At 56.0% G+C, this 13,333-nt stretch overlaps 1 protein-coding gene across 1 annotated transcript; it reads right to left on the bottom strand.

Moving 5' to 3' along the window:
• Window positions 1-1,486: 1,486 nt before the first annotated feature.
• HTRA2 (HtrA serine peptidase 2) lies at window positions 1,487-13,175 on the bottom strand. Its single transcript, XM_054164334.1, is given in 8 exon segments — window positions 1,487-1,828; window positions 2,711-2,806; window positions 9,428-9,497; window positions 10,043-10,151; window positions 10,545-10,577; window positions 10,835-11,061; window positions 11,064-11,308; window positions 12,804-13,175. Coding segments are annotated over 8 exon segments (1,314 nt in total). The 5' UTR covers window positions 13,172-13,175; the 3' UTR covers window positions 1,487-1,662.
• Window positions 13,176-13,333: the final 158 nt, after the last annotated feature.

Raw genomic sequence — 13,333 nt, 5'->3', positions numbered from 1 at the left:
TGTGCTGCTTTCATCTCCTTAAAACAACAGGCCGGGGCTCCGCAGCCCCGTCACGGGCAGCGGCTGGCTCCCTGCGAGCCTTCCTGCCCCACGGCGGCTCTGCCCGCAGAGCTGCCCCTGCCCGCAGAGCTGCCCCTGCCCGCGGCCACCGAGGCGGACAGAGCCGAGGCGGGGCTCTGCCAGGGAGGCAAGGAACAGCCAGAGCTGGCCCGTCTCGGAAGGGTCAGCCGGGCTCACAGCCACCAGCTGCAGAGCACAGGGAGGGCTCCAGCAGTCCCCAGGGAGGAGGCCATGGGCGTGGGAGAGCAGAGCTCCAGGATGGATGGGCAGCAGGCTGGGAGGGCTGGGCCGGCCAAGTCACACATAGCTCCGACTCAAGCTACCACCGAATGTCAGGGCCAGCAGGATGCTGCCTCGGACATCTCAAGAGTCTGGCATCAACACTCCTTTCACCATGGCCTGGAGAGCTGCTTTGTGGGTGCAGACTCCCAGTGGAAACAATGTGAGCAGATACCACATCCCCCTAGCCTCTGAGGTACAGCCACAGCAGCAAAGCATGGCCAAGGACCAGCTTTGGCCTGCATGGCAAGGAGTCACCCAGCAGAGCCTGCCACACAGCAACTCCAGGGCCACTCTCTCACAGAGGAGGTGGCCTCGTGAGCCATGGCTCAACAGGTACTTATTAACAGAATTCCAGCATTGTGGGGGTTGGAAGGGACCTCTGGGGATCACCCAGTCCAACCCCCCTGCTAAATCAGGGTCACCCCACAGCAGGCTACCCAGGATCACAATGTCCTGGTGGGTTTGGAATCTCTCCAAAGAAGGATACTCCACAATCTCTCTGGGCAGCTTGCTCCAGCATCCTCACAGTAAAGAAGTTTCTCATCTTCAGGTGGAACTTCCTGGGTTCCAGTTTGTGTCCATCGCCCCATGTCCTGTCTCTGGGCATCACTGACAAGAGTCAGGCCCCATCCTCTTGCCCCCTGCTCTTTAGCTCTTGCTGAGTATTGAGAAGATCCCCTGTCAGGCTACTCTTGTCCAGGCTTAACAGCCTCAGGTCTCTCAGCCTTTCCTCCTCAGAGATGCTCCAAGCCCCTCAGCATCTTTGTGGCCTCCATTGGACTCTCTCCAGTAGCTTCCTGTCTCTCTTGAACTGGGGAGCACAGCACTGGACACAGTACTCCAGCTATGCCTCACTAGGGCAGAGTAGAAGGGAAGGAGAATGTCCCTTGATGTGCTGGCCACACTCCTTTTAATGCACCCCAGGAGATTACTACATAGATGGAGGAATCAGATCTCAGGCTGTGCAGGCACTGGTAGCAGGACACCTCTATGAGGACCAAGGTTGCTGGTGGTACAGCCAGTGTGCTTTTTGCCAGCTGAAGGACTCCTGCGAGGACTGACAAGAGGGGTGGGGTCTCACACAGCCCTGACTCCCCTCAGTAACTGCCACTGCTGTGGGAAGGAGGCGACACGGCGCTGCGGGTCCCTAGAAAAGTGCTTTATTGAGTACAGGGGGAAACAGCTGCACCACCAGCCTGCTGGGTTGGGCCCTCTGCCCAGCTCCTTCCAGTCCCTCAGGAGCCCAGTCTCTCCCTGACAGCACACGCGGCTCGGTCATGCCCTTGGCACTGGCAGCCAGTGCTCACAACAGCAGCAGCGCTACTCCGTCACCTCGGGGACGACGCTCACCAGCAGCGTGTCATAGCCACGCCGCACCAGCAGCGCCAGGCTCTGCTGCGTCCGCACCGCCTCGTAGACGTCCTCGGCGCGGCGCGATGCCTGCCCGTTGATCTCCAGCACGATGTCCCCTGCCTTCAGCCCTGCCCTGTGAGGAAAGCCACAGCAGGAGCGCACAGCAGGTGAAGCGGGCGCTCAGCTCGGCTTCGTCCTTCCTGAAGGAAGGGGCTGGGCACTGCAGAAGGCTGGGGCTGCTGCACCAAGTCTTGCAGAGTCCCAGCATGACAGGGGTCAGAAAGGACCACTGGGGATCACCCAGTCCAACCCCTGTGCTAGAGCAGGGTCACCCATAGCAGGTTGCCCAGGATCACTATGTCTTGGTGCGTTTGGAATCTCTCCATAGAAAGAGATTCCACAACCTCTCTGGGCAGCTTGCTCCAGGGCTCCGGCACCCTCACAGCAAAGAAGTTTCTCCTCATCTTCATGTGGAACCTCCTGGGTTCCAGTTTGTGCCCACTGCCCCATGTCCTGTCATTGGACACCACTGGCCCCATCCTCTTGCTCCTCACCCTTCAGCTCTTGCTGAGCATTGAGAAGATCCCCTGTGGGGCTGCTCTTTTCCAGGCTATAATGGCCCAGGTCTTTCAGCTTTTCCTCCTCACAGGGATGCTCCAGGCCTCTCAGCATCTTTGTAGCCTCTGCTGGACTCTCTTCAGTAACTCCCTGTCTCTCTTGAACTGAAGAGCCCAAAACTGGACACAGTACTCCATGTCTGGCCTCACTAGGGCAGAGTAGAGGGGAAGGACAATGTCCCTTGATCTGCAGGCCACTCTTCTAAATCCACTCAAAAAACCTGTGTTCCTCCAGCCATGCAGGTACTTTGGCCAAAAGTACACCAAGCCTGGGCAAGGATCACCACTTAGTTTCTGCTGCAAGCCAACAGGTTGCCCAAGCCCTGATGCTCAGGAGCAAAGCACTCGAGAGCTAAATCCACCCCCCTGGTACCCCTAAGGCAGCAGCCAGCACTCACTGGTGGGCTGGAGAGCCGATGATCACCTTGTGGATCAGCACCCCATAGGAGACATCAGGGAAGCTGGGGTCACGCAGCTTCAGCTCAGTCAGGATGCTGCAGAGGGAAAATTAGCACCAGGTAAGGAGCTGGGAGGCAGAGCAGGGTTCCCACCTCACCACAGCTGCACAGGTTTATGAGACTACAGTGCAGAACCTCTCCTGTATCCCTGCAGGCTGCTAGGCAGAAGCAACCAGCTGCAAACCCCAGGAGCACTCAGACACTAGAGGACAGAAGTACTAACTGCCAGGGAGAGCTGGAAACCTCAGGCAACTGCCAGCTGGTTACAGCTGCTGGTGCTGCAAGTCCTGTTTGCAGCAGCCTCACATCCAACTGCCCTTCACAGTATCAGATCTACCATCTTCCTGCTGCAGTCTCTGTCCTCCTTCGATGGGCAGGACACAGAATGAAGCCCCTCTTTCTGCCAGACATGTCCACCAGAAGAACCTCCGTGTCTCTCCTCTGGAATCTGCACACTGAACAGCCCCTGTTCACCCATTCTTCTTGCAGATGAGGTTTGCTAAGCCTGGCTTAAATTCCACACCTCCCTCTGCTCCTCTGGACACTTCAACTGTTACTAAGTGTCCAGATCTTGAACACTACTCCAGCTGGGTCTCACCAGAGCAGAGGGACCATGAGCTGTGCAGTGTTCCTCCCTGAAAGAAGCCCAACCCCACTGTTCAAGCAGGCTTACTCAGAGAAGATTGCCCAGGATTGTGTCCAGTCAGGTTTTGAGTATCTCCAAAGCTGGGGACCTCTCCAGGCAACCTGTGCCAGGCTTGGACTACCTACTTTCCTTGCTGCAAACCCATGATTTCTTGTGCTCAGATGGCATCTTGTGTGTTCCAGTTTGTGCCCTGTCACTGACAGAACTGCTGATATGATGTGGTCTGCATGTTTTGCCAAGTCATGTCTGCTCCTCTGCCAGGTCACTAAAGCTGGACAGCACACATTGTCCAGTCATCTCCACAAACACACAACACATGTGGCTCTGTGACTTTAGGCTACACAGCACTAAGGTGGCTGCACTCAGCTGTGGTGGGCTGTTGACCTGGGCTGTCGGGCAAGTCCCCATCTGGCTGCTTGGTCATTCCATCTCCCAGCAGGATGGGGGAAAGAATTTGAAGGGCTAAAGCAAGGTAACTTGTAGGTGTAGATAAAGATAGCTGAACAGGTGGAGAAAGAAAATAGGCAAGTGGTGCAAGGGCACTCACTGGTGACCTGTCTCAAGCAGATGGATGTCATAGAATCATTTTGGTTGGGAAAAGACTGAATTCAAGCATTCTCTAGCTCTACTAAGGCTGGGGCTAAACCATATCCCTCAGCACCAGATCTCTGCCTCCTTTCAACACCTCCAGGAATGAGAATTCAACCACCTCCCTGGGAAGCCTTTTCCAGTCTTTGAGAACTCTTTCAGTCAAGAAGTTTCTTCTAACATGCAACCTAAACCTCCCCTGGTGCAACTTGAGGCTGTTTCTTCTAATCCCGTCACTTGTTACTAAGGAGAACAGACCTATTTCTACCTTGGTCCAACTTTTCAGGGAATGGTAGAGAGCAAGAGGTCTTCCCTCAGCCTCCAGGCTGAACAATCCCAGGTCCCTCAGCTGCTCCACACCAGACCTGTTCTCCAGACATTTCACCAGCTTTGTTGTTCTTCTTTGGATGTGCTCCAGCACCTCAATGTCCTTCTTAGAGTATTCCCTCTCTGGGGGTGCCAGTGAGGACCAGGGCAGACCCTGACACTGAGTTAGTGGTACTCAGCACAGCTACAACATCTGAGTCACCAACAGTTCTGATCAGCGATGTGACCTGTGGCACAGTGTGGACTGCTATGAGGAAAACACCTCTGTTCCTGCCAGAAGGAGTCCACAGATCACTCAGGTGAGGGACCTGTCTGCCCCATCACCCTACCAACCTACAACCCAGCTGTGGATGACATGGTTCTCAGATGCCTATGGCCTCCTGCTGCCTGGCTTGAGAAGCTCCTTAGCTGTAACTCAAGCTGCACCTTTCTGTTTGAAAGTAAGATTTTTCTTCTGTAAAGTATCCTAGTTGTTGACATAGCAAGTTCTATCCCATATTGCATGAAGAACTACTTCATTTTGGATGTCTCTCTAGTAACATCTCTAACCAGCAACACTCTCCAAAGTGGTTTCACATAGAACCTGTTCCTGATTATCAGCATCTCTTTCTTGTGCTGTCTGCAAAGTCCTTTGTTCAGTCTCTCCTTCTGTCACACTAAGATGGCTGCAGAGGGCTGTGCTAGCCAAGGCCCTGTCTTTTCCCATGAGTTTGTGAGGCCAAAGTGAGGGTACTTTTTGAGTTCCACCACAGCACAGCTCAGCTCCACCATGTTGGAGTTTTCAATATGCAGGGCGATAGGGAGGAGCACCAACAGAACCTTCACCTTGGACTTCCAGAGGGCAAACTTCAGCCTCTTTAAGAAACTTATTTGTAAAGCTCCCTGGGTACCAACCCTCATGAACCGAGGGGTCCAGGAGGGTTGGGCCTACTTCAAACAGGAGCTCTTGAAGGCACAGGAACTGGCGGTCCCCATGTGCCGAAAGATGAGCCGGCGGGGAAGGCGACCGGCCTGGATGGACAAGCAGCTCCTGGAGGACTTAAGGGAAAAAAAGAGGCTGTATCACCTTTGGAAGGAGGGGAAGGCTTCTCGAGGTATGTTTAAGGAAGTGGTTAGATTATGTAGGAATAAAATTAGAGAGGCAAAGGCCCGGTTGGAACTGAAGCTGGCCACCTCTGTGAAGGACAATAAAAAGCAATTTTACAAATACATTAACACTAAAAAGAAGGGCAAGAAGAACCTCCACTCCTTACTGGACCTGGAGGGGAACACGGTGACCGAAGATGAGGAAAAGGCTGAGGTCCTGAACACCTTCTTTGCCTCAGTGTTTAACAGCAAGGCAGGAGTTCAGGACGAGTGGCCTCCTGGGCTGGGTAATAGGGTCGAGGAGCAGTGTGATGCCCTGGAAATCCATGAGGAATTAGTTCGGGACCTGCTGAGCCACTTGGACACCCACAAGTCCATGGGACCAGATGGGATCCATCCTAGGGTGCTAAGAGAGCTGGCAGATGAGCTGGCCAAGCCGCTCTCCATCATTTTCCTCCAGTCCTGGCTCACTGGAGAGGTCCCAGATGACTGGAAACTGGCCAATGTGGTCCCCATCCACAAGAAGGGACGGATGGAGGAACCTGGAAACTACAGGCCAGTCAGCCTGACCTCAGTGCCAGGGAAAGTGATGGAACAGATTATCCTGGAGGCAATAACTGCGCACCTGAAGGATGGCCAAGGGCTCAGGTCCAGCCAACATGGATTTAGGAAGGGCAGGTCCTGCCTCTCCAACCTGATCTCCTTCTATGATCAGGTGACCCATCTGGTGGATGTGGGGAGGCCTGTGGCTGTGGTCCACCTGGACTTCAGCAAGGCCTTTGACACCGTCCCCCACAGCAAACTGCTGGCTAAGCTCGTGGCTTGGACCACAACACTCTGTGCTGGGTTAGGAACTGGCTGGAGGGCCGAGCCCAGAGAGTGGTGGTGAATGGTGCCACATCCAGCTGGCAGCCAGTCACCAGTGGTGTGCCCCAGGGATCAGTGCTGGGCCCCATCCTCTTTAACATCTTCATTGATGATCTGGATGAGGGGGTTGAGTCAGTCATCAGCAAATTTGCAGATGACACCAAGTTAGGAACAGATGTTGGTCAGTTAGAGGGTAGAAAGGTTCTGCAGAGGGACCTCGACCGACTGGACAGATGGGCAGAGTCCAATGGGATGGCATTTAACAAGTCCAAGTGCCGGGTGCTGCACTTTGGCCACAACAACCCCATGCAGAGCTACAGGCTGGGGTCAGAGTGGCTGGAGAGCTCCCAAACAGAGAGGGACCTGGGGGTACTGATTGACACCCGCCTAAACATGAGCCAGCAGTGTGCCCAGGTGGCCAAGAGGGCCAATGGCATCCTGGCCTGCATTAGGAATAGTGTGGCCAGCAGGAGCAGGGAGGTCATTGTGCCCCTGTACTCTGCATTGGTTAGGCCACACCTTGAGTCCTGTGTCCAGTTCTGGGCCCCTCAGTTTGAGAAGGACATCGAGACACTTGAATGTGTCCCAGAGAAGGGCAACAAAGCTGGTGAGAGGCCTTGAGCACAAGCCCTGTGAGAAGAGGCTGAGGGAGCTGGGATTGTTTAACCTGGAGAAGAGAAGGCTCAGGGGTGACCTCATTGCCCTCTACAACTACCTGAAAGGTGGTTGTAGCCAGCAAGGGGTTGGTCTCTTCTCCCAGGCAACCAGCACCAGAACAAGGGGACACAGTCTCAAGCTGCGCCAGGGGAGGTTTAGACTTGAAGTGAGGAGAAAGTTCTTCACTGAGCGAGTCGTTCGTCATTGGAATGTGCTGCCCAGGGAGGTGGTGGAGTCACCGTCCCTGGAGGTGTTCAAGAGGAGATTGGACGTGGCACTTGGTGCCATGGTCTAGTCGTGAGGTCTGTGGAGACAGGTTGGACTTGATGATCCTTGGGGTCTCTTCCAACCTTAGTTATACTGTGATACTGTTGGCCCATCTCTATTCCTTTGGTCAGCAGAGGCCTCGTGTTTCAGGACAGCCTGTGCAGCAGGACCAGGATGCTGAGGAGCTAGTACACAGCACAGAGTTCCTCCTCCTTCCTGCACCAAGGGTGAGCTTCTGGCCTTTCAAATGAGCATGCTCAGACAGTATCCTCACACCATTCCAAGGCAAGCAATCCCTTGTTGGGAGATCATCCCAGCAACTAGACACAAACAAGCCCTGCAGTCAGACGTTTCCCACGACCAGCTGCTAGACTGCTCGCTGGCTGTCCTGATGCTGGACCAGCTTCTGAGGATCCACATCCACAGCACTTCTCACTTCTTCCCTGACAGAATTTATCCTGGTGCCTGGCCAGTGAAGCAGTGAAGTTCTTCACATCCCACAGGTTTTGCCAAGTACCAGCACCATCTAGTGGGCATCTACTGGGCATGCCAGCAATGCTGACTGCTCCCACCCCCACTGCCCCAAATCTCAGGAGGCACAGAGCACCTGCTCCTCATTTTGGCCTGTGCAGTTCAGGGGAGCAGGAAGCCCACCAACCCAGCCAACACCTGGGAGCCACAAGAGATTTAGGAAGGGCAGAACAGAACCGTGATACTGTTTCTGGAAGCATGCTGCAGCTACCAACCCCACAGACTGAGCCCCACGGATCAGGTAATGGCCTCCTGGAAGACGGTTGCAGGAATCACGGAACTAGAGCGCGTTGCTCTTGGAGAAGAGGCTGCAGGTCCAGCATGCTCCTAACACAGGCATCTGCTCCATCTGTGAGGCTGCTGCCAGGGCTCAGGTACAGCTCCTGCAGCAGCCCTCTCTTCCCAAGGCTCACAACCCTGCATAGAGCATACTGATGGCCTGACCAGGGCTGTCCAGCCCTCAGCAGGGCACAGCTGCAATAGCCTGCAGGACACCTACCTCAGGGTGCCAAGGTCACAGGCCTCCCACCACTGCCATGAGCAGCCTTGGGCCAGCCCTTGACAACCCTTCTGGGGAAGAAATTGTTTCTCATGTCCAACCTACCCCTCCCCTGGTTCCACTTGAGGCCATTTCCTTTTGTCCTGTCACTTGTTCCTTGGAAAAAGAGACCAACATCCATCTCACTCCAGCCTCCACTCAGGTAGTTGTAGAGAGCCAGAAAGTCCTCCCTCAGCCTCCTCTTCTCCAGATTCAACAATGCCAGTTCTCTCAGCTGCTCCTCACCAGACCTGTTCTCCAGACCTTTCACCAGCTTTGTTGCCCTTCTCTGGACACACTTCAGCCCCTCAATGTCCTTCTTGTAGTGAGGACCCCCAAACTGAACCCAAGGTGTGGCCTCACCAGTGCATGGTACAGGGGGACAATCATTTACCCACTCCTGATGGCAACTCTATTGCTGACCCAGGCCAGGATGCTGTTGGCCTTCTTGGCCACCTTGGCACATGCCAGCTCATCCTCAGCTGCAGGAGGCAGCAGGAAGTCATCCTTTTCCCACTTGCCAGTGCTGTACTGGTCAGCACCATGGTGACTCCTCTTCCAGAGGCAGTACCCAGCCCTTCTCCTGAAAGCCAAGAGCCTTGTAGCAGCCCAGAGTGGAGCCAGCAGAGTCAGCTCTCCTACCCTATTCCTTCCTCAATCAATTCTCCTGCAGTCAAGTTGCCACTGCTTATTCTGGAATTCCCTTCTTCTGGAAGGGTTCCTGCACTGCAGCGATTCATGGTGGAGCCCTCCTCCTGGAGCACAACTTGCCCAGATGCCTCACCACAGCTTTCAGCTGGCACACTGCCTATCTATTACACCATGTTTCTGGTGGCTTCTCCTGCTGCACAGCAAGAGCTCTACATTGAACTCCTCCTGAGGACAATCATGAACAGGTCTGGTCTACAGACTGAGGGACTTAAATCTGCTTACAGATTCTGCTGCAACTGTGGAAACTTACAAGCTTGTAATTACCCCTGATACAGCCCAGAGTGCAAACAGATTACGAGCACAGAGAGAGATAAGCATGAGTGCTAAAGCTGTGAGTGCTTGCAAAACCAGAGCCCTCACTTAATTTGTAAGATCCCATCCCACAGTCATCATGCCCCAAGAAGGCCAGTCTGTAGGCCCCCAACCTAAGAACACAAACCTTGGCGTAAGAGTCAGCATCATCACCCCGATGTAGCGGCGCTTCGTCTCTGCATTGCCAAACCAAGAGCCTGGGAAGCAAAGGGCACCCATGAGAAGGCTGGAGGCAGACAGGAACTCACAGCAGTGCTGGGGTGAGCCAGCCACCTCACCCAGCCCACACCTCAGGGCAGACACCGTGTGGAGGATCCCTTCTGATCCGTACTGGCACCTGTGTGGCCACTGGCACACAGGGGTCATCCTTTCCCTTTTTACACACCAACGAATGGTTCACTGATTTTCCCATATATTGAGATCTAATGGAAAGTAGCAATAGGCTGAGGAAAATCCTTGCCTGATCCTGGGGACTCAAGTCTGAGCTGCTACGACACTGCAGCCTTTACCTCTAGCAGACACTGGGCCCCAGTGGGCAGGGAGGCAGCAGCAGCAGCACAGCTTTCCCATGGCACAGAGGAGCATGCCAGGTGGGACAATTTTATTACCTCAAGGGCTCTTTCTCAAGCCCTCCTTGCCCTTCTCCCAGAAGAAGGTTCCAGAGTCCAGCTGTGCCCCAGTTTTTTCCTTCTCCTCCTCACCTCCTTCCCCTGACACCTAAGCAGACAGGCAACAAACTCACTTCTGCGCTGCTCCTCCTTCTGCAGGAACTTCCGCAGCCGGTCCGAGGGGATGGCAAATGAGATGCCAGATGTCACCTTCATGGTGTTCACCCCGATCACCTCGCCATCCTGCAAGGAAAGTGCACTGGGCTGTCCTGCCTGTCTGTCCATCCCTTCCTGGCCTGCTGCTTCTGTGGCCTGCCTGACCCAGATGAGGCCCACAGGGACTGGTTCTAGGGGCTGCAGATCCCCAGCTCCTTCCTCTGATGTGCCAGAACCAGCCAAGGACCTGATCAGGGCAGGGCTCAGCCCTGCCACCCCAGAGCCCCATAGGCTCAGCTTCCCCAGCACAGAGGCTGCACAGGACTCCCATGCTGGGCTGATCTCACAAAGAGCCAGCAGCAGGCACAGTTGCTCCCTCCCAGCAGCTGCAGCACCACAAGTGCTCCTACTGAGGGGCACTGACTGATGGGTACATGGCAGATCTCTGTCCCAGGCAGTGCAGATGCAGGCAGAACTCACCAGGTTGACGAGGGGCCCTCCAGAGTTCCCAAACTGCAGCAGAGGAGAGAGCAGTGGTCAGGCCAGGAAAGCACCCCCTGCACACAGCAGGACCCACAGCATAGTCCAGAGAACAGGCTGAGCCTGGACATTATCTCTTCATCTCCTCCAGCCTGCTCTGACCTCACCGCCCCCACAGCCTCACAACCCCTTCATCTTCCCACTGCTGCATCCTCCAGCCTTCTCTGTCCTCATCGCACCAACAGCCCTTGCCCCCATGCCCCTCCCAAAGCGCTGTGGGCCCCCCTTACATCGATGGCGGCGTCAGTCTGGATGTATTCCATATCAGAGGTGGCCAGGCCCAGCTCCCGGCTGCCACGTTGCGCAGAGCTGACGATGCCCGAGGTGATGGTGTTCTGCAGGGCAAAGGGGCTGCCCATGGCCACCACGAACTCTCCCTGCCGCACCTCAGAGGAGCGCCCCAGCGGGAGGGTGGGCAGTGGGTGCTGGAAGAGAGGAGGGAGGACGGTGACCAAATGGGAAGGAATGAAGAGAGCCTCTCCACAACTGTGATGAGCACCTTAGGCTTGATCTTGATGGTGGCGATATCTGCAACCTGGTCCACGTCCTGCACCACAGCGTCATACTGCTCACCGCTGGCCAGCTTCACCCTCACGCGCCGGCGGTTGGCCACCACATGCGCGTTGGTGACGATGAGCCCGTCTGGAGACACCAGGAAACCCGAGCCATTGGAGATAGGCACGTCACGGCCTGAAAAGGGGTGCCTGCAAGGTGGGCACAGGTCAGAGAGGGATGGCAAGGACCCTGAGGGGAGGGTAGGCAGCAGCCAGGCAGACTGTATGTCCCAGACTGGTAGGCCTTGAAAGAAGAGTAGGGATAGTGAGGGTGTCTAGGCAACAGAACACTGTAGGGAAAGCTTGGAGAACAATGGATGGAAACTGCCTGGTGGAAAATGACCAGGGGATGTTGGTCAGCAGTGCCTGAAGATGAGCCAGTGTGTGCCCAGGTAGACAAGAAGGCCAACAGCATCCTGGAATAGATCAGCAATAGTGTGGCTAGCAGGATGAAGACAGTGACTATCCCTTTGTAGTGGGCACTGGTGAGGCCACAGGTTGAGTCCTGGGGTTAGTTTTGGGGGCCTCATTACAAAAAAGACAATGAAGGGCTGCAGCATGTCCAGAAGACAACGGAGTTGGTGAAGGGTCTGGAGAACAGTCTGGTGAGGAGCAGCTGAGGGAACTGGGGTTGTTGAATCTGGAAAAGAGGAGGCTGAGGGGAGACTTTCTGGCTCTCTACAACTACATGAATGGAGGTTGGAGTGAGGTGGGTGTTGGTCTTTTTCCAAGGAACAAGTGACAGAACAAAAGGAAATGGCTTCAAGTGGCACTAGGTGAGGTTTAGGTTGGACATGAGAAACAACTTCTTCCCCAGAAGGGTGGTCAAGGGTTGGCCCAGGCTGTCCAGAGCAGCAGTGGAGTCCCTATCCCTGGAGGGGGTTCAAAGCCATGGAGATGTGGTGTGGGAGGACATGGTTTAGTGGTGACCTGTCAGTGCAGGGTTAACAGTTGGATGTTATGATCTTAAAGGTCTTTGATAATCTAAACAATTTGGTAATTCTATGATTTTAACACCCTTTATGTTCAGGGACAGGAGAGGGGGACACTGGACACACTCAGCGAGCCTGCAGCTGACACCACACTGGAGGGAGAGGTCAACAAGCTGAAGCGCAGAGCCACTACTGAGGTGCCTTGACAGGCTGGAGGTGCAGGGTGGCGAGAACATTGTAGAATTCAACAGTAAACGCAGACTCATGGCCTCGGACAAGAAATCCTGTGCCACGGGACAGACTGGGGCCGCTGCCTGCAGGGGAACTTTGCACAACTGGATCTGGAGAGCAAGAAGGTGGCAGTGACGTGTCCCTTGCGGGGCAGGCAGATGGCCGCCGGCTGTACGGAGGCAGCGGGCCCAGGGGACGGGTGCGTTCCTCCTGCAGCATCTGAGGGACTCGCCCGGCTGCCGTGCCCCGGCCACGGGATGGGGACGCAGCGGGAGATGCCAGCAGGGGCTCGCAAGAGGCCGGGGCGGGGGGCTACTCTGTGCTGGGGTGGAAGGAGGACTGTGAACTGTGGGGACGGGAAGGGTCTGAGATCTTCCGTGATGGCTGCGAGAACGGGTCCAGACCCTTCCAGAAGGGCAGGGCGGGAGGGGACAGGATCAAGAGGGAAACGGGTCTGCGGCCCGACCGCTTAGTGTCGGTACCTGCCCACGATCTCCACGTAGACCAGCGCGGGCGCTGTCTTCTCAACCACGTCGGCGATAAAGTTGAAGGCGGCACGGGGTGAGGCGGGTGGCGATGGCGGCGGGGCGGGCACGGCGGCACACAGCGCGGGCAGAGCGGGCCGGCGGCTCTCGCCCTCCCGGGCCCACAGCAGCACCAGCGTCGCAGCCCCAGCGCCTAGCGCCGCCGCCAGCGCCCGGCCCGCGGCAGAGGAAGGAGGAGATGGAGGAGGAGGAGGAGGTGGTGGCGGCGGTGGGGAACGTGTCTCGGCGGCCCCGCTCAGCGCTCGGCCCCAGCGCAGCGCTCCCGACCCTAGCGGGACCCGCGCCCAGCGCGCCAGCGCCGCCATGCTGCCCGCGGGGCACGTCGGGAGAGAAGCCAGCCCCTCTGGGAAGCGTGGCGGCGCTGCGGAACACGCTGGGAGCTGTAGTCTATAATAGCAAGGCTACAGATGCTGCTATGCCACCGTGGAGCATATTGGGAGCTGCAGTCCCGCGGCGAGACGCTCCGG

The sequence above is a fragment of the Dryobates pubescens genome, chromosome 1 (genome assembly GCF_014839835.1).
Source record: "Dryobates pubescens isolate bDryPub1 chromosome 1, bDryPub1.pri, whole genome shotgun sequence".
NCBI lineage: Eukaryota > Metazoa > Chordata > Aves > Piciformes > Picidae > Dryobates > Dryobates pubescens.
This window is presented reverse-complemented; position numbering and strand designations above follow the sequence as displayed.